General features: G+C 45.1%; 1 protein-coding gene across 1 annotated transcript; it reads left to right on the top strand.

The window, feature by feature from the left end:
- Positions 1 to 688: 688 nt before the first annotated feature.
- irak1 (interleukin-1 receptor-associated kinase 1) lies at positions 689 to 8339 on the top strand. The gene is made up of 15 exons (XM_068598624.1): positions 689 to 1019; positions 1681 to 1848; positions 1957 to 2046; positions 2670 to 2764; positions 3056 to 3226; positions 3427 to 3491; positions 3590 to 3713; positions 4135 to 4256; positions 4345 to 4558; positions 4976 to 5038; positions 5135 to 5222; positions 5322 to 5416; positions 6207 to 6771; positions 7076 to 7183; positions 7278 to 8339. Exons 1-15 carry the CDS (start codon positions 908 to 910, stop codon positions 7349 to 7351), a joined length of 2154 nt encoding a protein of 717 aa, XP_068454725.1. The 5' UTR covers positions 689 to 907; the 3' UTR covers positions 7352 to 8339.
- Positions 8340 to 8967: the final 628 nt, after the last annotated feature.

Here is an 8967-nt window from a genome sequence, read left to right as displayed (position 1 = left end):
ATCTCAACAGGTAAAAGTTCAGCTTAGTTGTCAGGGGGTTCAAATAGGGCACAGACTGCAGAAGGGTGGAATAGAATTTTACATTCTATGCATGTATTAGTCTCGATCGCGTAGCCAGACTGGAAAAAAATGATCATGCGTCTCTGGTATTGTTCAGGGGGCCAGGCCAAATGTGGAGGAGGGCCATATCCGGCTCGCGGGCCGTAGTTTGGGGACCACTGGTCTAAATCATCACTTTAGCATCAGTTTTTAGCTGTAATTTAATTGTATCTCTAGAGATAGAGAGAGAGTCACATTATTTAGCTTTTTACAATACTACGTCCTATTTTTCTGGTGTCTCGTAGTATTTATAGGTTTCGAGATGGAACAAGTGAACAAGATTTGGAAAGTGGGAAAGGGTCGAGGGAGGAAGAGATTATGTAATTAATTTGTATCCATTACTATTGTTATTATCATAATTATTCTAATAAGAATTATTCTTATTATGATTAATAATAATGTATTTACTATACATAGTATTATTATACTTATTATTGTCGTTTGAATAATTATTATAATTATTATATTGATATTACTTACACATGTTGAGGGCTGAATTCTCGAAATCTCACTGTTTTTTTGTGTAATTAAAGAAAATGTGATTCAGTTCTCGGTATTTTATTTTGGAGGACTGCTAACCGGAAGCGGCTCTTACTGCAGTGAGCGTGACCATCAGCGGGCGGAAGTAGCAGAGGACTAGAACCTCTTGATCTCACACAGACTTTTTAAAGTTTGTAACTTGTCTGTTCGGGACTGTTCGGATGCGGGTGATCCGGGTCCGGGTCCCGGTCTGAAGGCGACCCCCTTGTAGAAGGTCTCTGTTAGCTTTTAGCCTGTTAGCTTTAGGTACCGTCTCGTGCCACTAAACATGTCGGCAGCAGCGCAGAGAGCAACGTTCCTGTTCCGGCTGCCGGCCGACGTCCATTGGGAGTTCTGCCGGGTCATGGACGCGCTGTCGGACCAGGACTGGACCCGCTTCGGTGAGTCCGGAACCAGAACCCGGAGCGTCTCACACTGCTAACGCTGCTAACGCTAACAAGGTGGAGCACTCCATGTCCATGTACCATTAAGTACACAAGTATTACTCTGATAAAAGTACCATCAAGTACACAAGTATTACTCTGGTAAAAGTACCATCAAGTACACAAGTATTACTCTGATAAAAGTCAAAAGTACCATTATGTACACAGGTATTACTCTGTTAAAACTACCATCAAGTACACACGTATTACTCTGATGAAAGTACCATTAGGTACACAAATTTTACCCTGATAGTAAAGTAAAGGTACACTATTATTTTCCTAAAGTAAAAGTATACAATATTATCTTGACACTGAAATCGAAGTACACTAGTTTTACCATCAAATGATACCTAAAGTATGTATTTATCATGTAGAGTAATGTATCTCTGTTATATTAACGCATTGTTTTGATGTATTTAAATGTTATAAACTACTTCAATCAATAAAGTTTAATTTTCATCAATAATAATAATCATCATCCTTTATTAGTTGATTAATCATTTTAATTTGTAAAGTAACTCAAGCTTTCAGAAGAATGTAGTAAAAACAATATTTAGTAAAATGCAAGTACCTTAAAGTACTATACACAGTCCTCTGATATGTGTACGTGTATCTGAAGCCTCAGAGGTCCTCAGGGATCAGACCGCTGTACGATTGGCCGAGAAGAGTAGGAGGCGGACCGACTCGGTGATGAACCAATGGGAGAGCAGGAACGGTTGTGTGGGGGAGTTGATCGACCTGCTGGAGCGTCTGCAGCTACTCCGCCCCCGTGATGTCATCCTGGACTGTGAGTTCTCTGTTGACCTGTGATGACCTCTGTAGGGTCAGAGGTCAAACACTACACCTGACCTCTCTTTCTCTCTCTCTCTCTCTCTCTCTCTCACTCTCTCTGCAGGGGCCTCCAGTCTGAAGCCTTCCTCCTCTCCTCCTCATCTTCCTCCTGAGGCAACGCCCACACAAAGCACCGTCAAACTGATCTCGACAGGTAACACACACACACACACACACACTCAATGTAACACTCAATCACAGGTAATACACCCATACATTGGTAACATACACACATGTAACACGCACACACAGTTAACACTGACAGACACACAAAGGTAACACACACTTAAATGGGTAACACACACACAGGTAACACTCACACACACACATACAGAGGTAACACTCACACATGGGTAACACTCACAGATCCACACAGGTAACACTCACAGACGCACACAAACATCGGTAACACACACACACACACACACACACAGATAACTCTCATAGACGCACACAGCTAACACTCACAGACACACACATAAACACCGATAACACACAAACAGGTAACACTGACATACACACACACAGGTTACACTGACGGTCACACACAGGTTACACACATTTTCACACACATCCCCACACACATCTTTCCCTCAGTGTTTAACTTTGTTGTTGTTTACAACTATTCTCAGTCCAAAAGTCAGGTAATTTTTCAGGCTGTGTGCTTTTATTGTGAAAGGGTTTCTAAACGGAGTTCCTCACGAGGTTCTGATCCAGAAGCTTAACATGTAAGGAGGATGAAGAGTGTGTGTGATCTGCTGCCTGTTCTTCATATAGATGAAGGAGGAAAACAAGGAAGAGGAGGAAGACCCCTCCCTCGACCGGCCCCGCCCCCATCCAATCTGAGGTCCGACTACCACCAACCCGCCCAGGTAACACACACACATGTAACACACACACATACACACACAGATAACACTGACAGACACACACAGGTAACACATTCATGCACACTCACGGGTAACACACACACACAGGTAACACTCAAACACACTTAAACAGGTAACACTTACAGACACACACGTACACACAGGTAAAACACACAGGTAACATTTACACACGAGTAACACTGACTGACACACACATAGGTAACACACACACACACGGTGATGTTTGAATATGATGATGATGATGGTGATGATGATGATGATTTCGCTTCTCAGCACCCTCCGGTGGTGTCAAGCAGCAGTGGAGTAATGTGCTGGTCGTATGAAGAGGTGCATGCTGGGACGATGGGGTTCTCCCCCTCCCAGCAGGTGGGGGAGGGCGGGTTTGGGGTTGTGTACCGAGCGTCTTTGAGGAACACCGACTGTGCTGTCAAGAGACTCAAACAGGTCAGCCAATCACAGCGCAGATCACGCTTCACATGATGACCTCACCTCTGCTATGCAGCGGATCAGATCTGTTTTTCTATTGGCTGTTCTGACTGTAACACCTTTATAACCTGAGTCTGCACCAATCAGAGTGATTCTTCATGTGTCACTGACAGGAAGTGGACTGTGATTGGTCAGAGTTGTTGTTGTTGTTGTTGTAGGACTGTCTGCTGGACTGGACTCGGCTGAAGGAGAGCTTTCAGACTGAAGTGGACAAACTGTCAAAGTGAGTACAACTTATATACATGTGTGTGTTTGTGTATATACATACATCTACACACGGTATAATGTCTATCAGTGTTCTGATCACAGTTTGATGTTCAGGTTCAGACATCCGAACATTGTAGATCTGTTGGGCTTCAGTGAAGGACCAGAATCAGTGTGTCTGATCTACAGCTACATGGAGCACAGATCCCTGGAGGACCAGCTACACAACGTCACACACAATGTAACAAACACAACGTAACGCACAACTTAACACACAATGTAACACAAAGTAACACACGCAGCGTAACACACACTACGTAACCCACTACGTAACACACAATACGTAACACACACACAACGTGACACACACTACGTAATACACAATAAAAACACACTACATAACATACACTACGTAACACGCAACGTAAAACATGCTACTTAACACACACAATGTACCACACACTATGTAACACACTACGTAACATGCACACAATGTAACACACATGGCGTAACAAACACATAACACAACATAACACGCACACAACGTAACACATAAACACATGTTGTGACTGTGCTCTATGTTCTTATTGTTTTTATTTATTTAATTGTATAGCTTTTAGGATGATTTAAATTTGTGTGTGTGTGCGTCTGTGTACTCTCAGGAGTGTGTGTCTCTGTCCTGGCCTCTGAGAGTGGGCGTGGTCAAAGGAGCCTCAGCAGCGCTGCAGTTCCTTCACTTCCCACCAGGCGGACACACGCCGCTGATCCACGGAGACGTTAAGAGGTCTGCAGACGATCGGCGTTCGACGCTCGCCGGTGGTTCAATTCTCGCTCTGAATTCTGAGGCCCTCCTCCTGTCTCTGTCCCCGCAGCTCAAACATTCTGCTGGACCGCCACCTAGTGGCCAAGCTGGGGGACTTCGGTCTGGCTCGCTTTGCGGCTCGCAGCTCGGCGGATTGCTCTGCGGCCCAGACGGCGTCGGTGGGTAAGACGGCGACGATCAGAGGAACGCTGGCGTACCTGCCCGTTGAATACGTGAGGGACGGACAGCTGGGGACGGCTGTGGACGTCTACAGCTTCGGAGTGGTGAGGCGCCGCAGAGGCTGATGGGAAATGTAGTTGATTCACCAGAGACGGAAGATCGCCGCTGTGATCGTCAAAGACTTTTAAGTTCTCCGAAGGTCACTTTGATTTAGAAGAGTTTGTTCCATCAGAACAGCAGAACCCCAATCTAGTCCTGATCCCTCTAGTCCTGATCTCTTTAGTCTTTAGCCACTCTAGTCCTGATCCACTGTTGTCCTTGTTCAATCTAGTCCTGAACCCCTCTAGTTCTGATCCCTCTAGTCTTGACCCACTATAGTCCTGATCTCCTCTAGTCCTAATCCCTCTAGTCCTGATCTATTATAGTAATCTTTGCTAGTCCTGATCCACTAAGGTCCTGATCTCTCTCTCTGATCCAGCTCTGATCCTGCTGTTCAGGTCATCCCGTCCCATGTGTTTCAGGTTTTGTTGGAGGTTCTGACTGGACGTCGAGCTCTGGACAGGAAGTCAGGAGAGACATACCTGGTCAGAACACACACACACGCCCACAGATAAAAATCTGGCTGCTAATTGTTTTTTTTCTGTGCTGATTGTCTCTGTGGTCTGGTTTTGGTTGTACAGAAGGACCTGGTGGAGGAGGTGGAGGACGGTCTGATCGGTTCGCCTGCAGACGCCTGGAGGAAGCAGCTGGACCACAGGCTGATCACAGGTGTGTGTGTGTGTGTGTGTGTGTGTGTGTGTGTGTGTGTGTGTCAGCTGGTGTTCCTGCTTCTTACCTGCAGCTGCTGTACTCATGTTCTGTCTCTAGGGGGCGCTGCAGATCCTGCTGGCTGCATGGAGGTGGTGGCTCTGGCCTGCAGGTGTCTGGACAAGAAGCGGAAAAAGAGACCGGCCATGACAGAGGTCAGAAAGACTTTTTAAAAGGACTTTTGGTAGCAGTTGGTCCGACAACAGTCCAAGTCTAGTCCAACACAAGTCCAAGTTTAGTCCAATTCTCGCCCAACACCAGTCCAAGTCTAGTTCAATTCTAGTCCAACACCAGTCCAAGTCTCGTCCAACAGCAGTCCAATTCTAGTCCAACACCTGTCCAAGTCTAGTCCAACACCAGTCCAAGTCTAGTCTGACACCTGTCCAAGTCTAGTCCAACACCAGTCCAATTCTAGTCCAATGCTAGTCCAACACCAGTCCAATTCTACTCCGACACTAGTGAATGTGTTGTCCAACATCTGTCCAATTCTAGTCCGACACCAGTCCAATTGTAGTTCAACACCAGTCCAATTCTAGTCCAATGCCAGTCCCAACACCAGTCCAGGTCTCGTCTGACTCAGAATAAGTTCTTACTATCTACACAGGAACCTGAAGTTATGGGTTTTCCTCAGGGAGTCTGCCATGTTGCGCCTCCGTGTTTCTGCAGCAGCTGAGAATGGACGAACCAGACACTGACGTTGAGTTTGTTAGGTTACCTGAAGGCGCCGTAGTTCAATCCGCAATATCACCACTAGATATAGTAGTTGGTTTACGTCTAATCATTCTTCATTTCAACCTAGTTTTAAAGTTTGGTGCGACACAATTTTAAGTTGAACCACAATTCAATCAGTTTTAAAATCCTTGTTTATTTAAAACCAGCATGGGTGTTCCTCAGGGATCCTGGTCGGATCCTCTTCGGTTCCTCATGTCAATGTTCTCCTTGCAGGTGTTTGACAAACTTCAGAATATCCACGTCATCGCGGGCCAGACCAGATCCTCCTCTCCCCTCCATTACCCTCATCCTCATCTTCAACCCTCCCTGTCTTTCCCCAAACCCCCACGGCCTCTGGACTCCAGTGTGGGAGCGCTGTCCAACCAGCTGTCCAAACTGGGACCACTAGAGGATACCTACCAGCTCTCCCAGTGTTCTCTGTTGTCCTCTTCCTGCTCCCTTACCCCTCCTCACGCGCTCCACTCTTCTTCCTCACCCTCCTCGTTCGCCGGTCCATGTGAAACCGATGAGAGTCGAGGCTTCTCCCAGTATGACATTCGGTACGGAACCGGCTCCAAGTCTGACCAGTTTCCATCCCCCAGAGACCAGTATCGCAGTCCAACTGGGTCCACAGAGTCCCAGCCTTCTGTCCCCACTGAAGACCAGTACCAGTTCCCTCCCCTCACAGTCTCCCCTCCAGGACCAGCCACTGAAGGGCAGACCACAACAGGACTCTCCGCTGTCCCAGAATGCCTCTCTCCTGGGGGGTCACTGCAGTCGTTGTCTCCGGAGCCCTCAGGTATATCAGCAGTCCAAGTCTAGTCTAATGCTAGTCGAAGTCTAGTCCATCACCAATCCAAGTCGAGTCTAATGCTAGTCCAACACTAGTCCAAGTCTTGTCCAACAGCAGTCCAGGTCTAGTCCAACACTAGTCCACATTTAGTCCAACACCAGTCCAGGTTTAGTCCAACATCAGTCCAATGCTAGTCCAACACCATGTTGTTAAAGGACCCAATTACTGTGAATTATATAATACAAGTTGTTTATTTGTTTGTTTCAGAGACGATACATAAATCTAAAAACTGATCCCCTTTCTGTTTCAGTCCTCGTGAGTCCTAGTGAGCAGCATTTCCTGCAGAAGAAAAATCTGCGCGGAATGAAGGAAGAAGGAAGGATTCAAACTCCCGAGCGGCTGTCGTCTGATGACCTCTGTACGTAAAACACTGAGATGTTTAAAGTCCCTTTTTTATTTACATTTAATGTCCTCATCTGGCATCTAATGTCTTATTTTCTGTGTGACATCAGACAGAGGGAGGAGTTCTGAGCGAGGACCCGAGGAGAGCGACGAGCTGGATTACCTTCCTGCTAAACGCGACTGATTCGAGCCGCCGAACCCGTCAGTCACACGCTCACTAAGTTTCATGAACTGGAAGAAGGATGCTGTGTCGCTGTTTTGATTTTGAATCAACGTGAAGCAGAACTGAAACAATACATTAACTAACTTTATACAAATCAATTAATACAGTCATGTCACTGTATGACATCATCAAACTTGCAGGGACTTACCAGTGACTGTTACCGGTGACTGTGTTTCAGTGACATAGTGTTACCAGTAAGGACTGTGATTGGTTAACTTATAAGCATCAGGCTCTGCCCGCTTGTTGCCCGTCTTTAAGTAGTCGAATGAACCCCAAATGAGTTCTAATACTTGTGTTATTTTGTATTATTTTTTTCAGAATTTTTTTGGGAATAAAATGTATATTTTTAAAAAAAAAACACTTAAAAATATTTTGATCACAACTATAAAAATCTGGCATGGTATGAGCCAAATTTCCCAAAAATCCCTCCGCTAGTGGTCCCCAATACTACTAGCCCACATACTATTAAGGCACCTTTTTGGAAAGATTAGGACCTAAAGAATCCGAATCTGCAACAACAATCACAATAAAACAAAGCATCGGCATGTTAGGAAGGAGTTTCAGTCAAAAAACTGTTGTTCGGTTAAAAAATACTTATTTTATGCCAAAACATTGTCTGATTGGGGTATTGAAATGCCTGCATGGTTCCCAAAAGGTATTAGGCTCGTTCGTTAGAGCTGCGCCTCGCCTGGAAACCAGACAAGCAGGCGTCCGCGGCTGGAGGCGTTGACAAAAAACTGCGATCAAGTCGGCCAGTTTTTAGCTGCCTTCAAAGTATTAACAGGAAGTTACGGAATAAAATACTACCTGTAAGTGCCCATACGTAGTCTACTTGTAGTTTACAGATCACGTTTGAATTTGTTCATATGTGATTATAAATATATATTCATGTGGAAATGTGTGTGTAGCTGCATCCTTTGTTGTTTTTATGTCTGCCCGTGAAATACATTAGTACTGGTTTTTGATATGTGTTATACAAATACAATTTTGTATTATAAACCACTTAAAATATGTTTATAGATTAAACCTGAGACTAATAGTCATCAATCGAGCGTTAAGTATTACAACTACACATAAAATAAGGATTTTCTACAACACGTGGTTTTTGATGTCAGATCTAAGAGCCAATCAGCTCTCTGATGTGGCGACAACCAGACGTTTCCCATCATGCACTGGGCCAGTCAAGCGATGGAGAGCTGCTGCAGCACCTGTCTCTGAAATGCTTGCTCTTGTGAGAGTACCGTTGACCACGTGTGCATGACGTCAGAGCAAAGCGGGAGCAAGTCGGACAAATCTAACCGGCTTGCATTGCGCGTTGATCGCCGGCGATCGGTTCTGCACAGAACCGGCTCATCTTAAACGAGCCTAATAATGAGGACTGTGATTGGTTAATGAGGAGGACTGTGATTGGTTGATAATGAGGAGGAGGCGGGGCTCTGACCCAAAGGAAAACTGACAAAATAAAAAACTTTTATTAGGATTTCTCGTACATCAACCAAAATCAGAACGTTTATTTTTTATTTTTTTTTCTAAAGGTTTGGTTGTCATGGAAATGCTGAATGGCAGTTTCAACAGTT

Source organism: Clinocottus analis, unplaced genomic scaffold (assembly GCF_023055335.1).
Source record: "Clinocottus analis isolate CAN_PGR_092001 unplaced genomic scaffold, fCliAna1.0.p SCAF_4, whole genome shotgun sequence".
In the NCBI taxonomy this organism is placed as follows: Eukaryota; Metazoa; Chordata; class Actinopteri; order Perciformes; family Cottidae; genus Clinocottus; species Clinocottus analis.
Note: the sequence above shows the minus strand (reverse complement) of the source record. Positions and strands in the feature narration are given on the sequence as shown.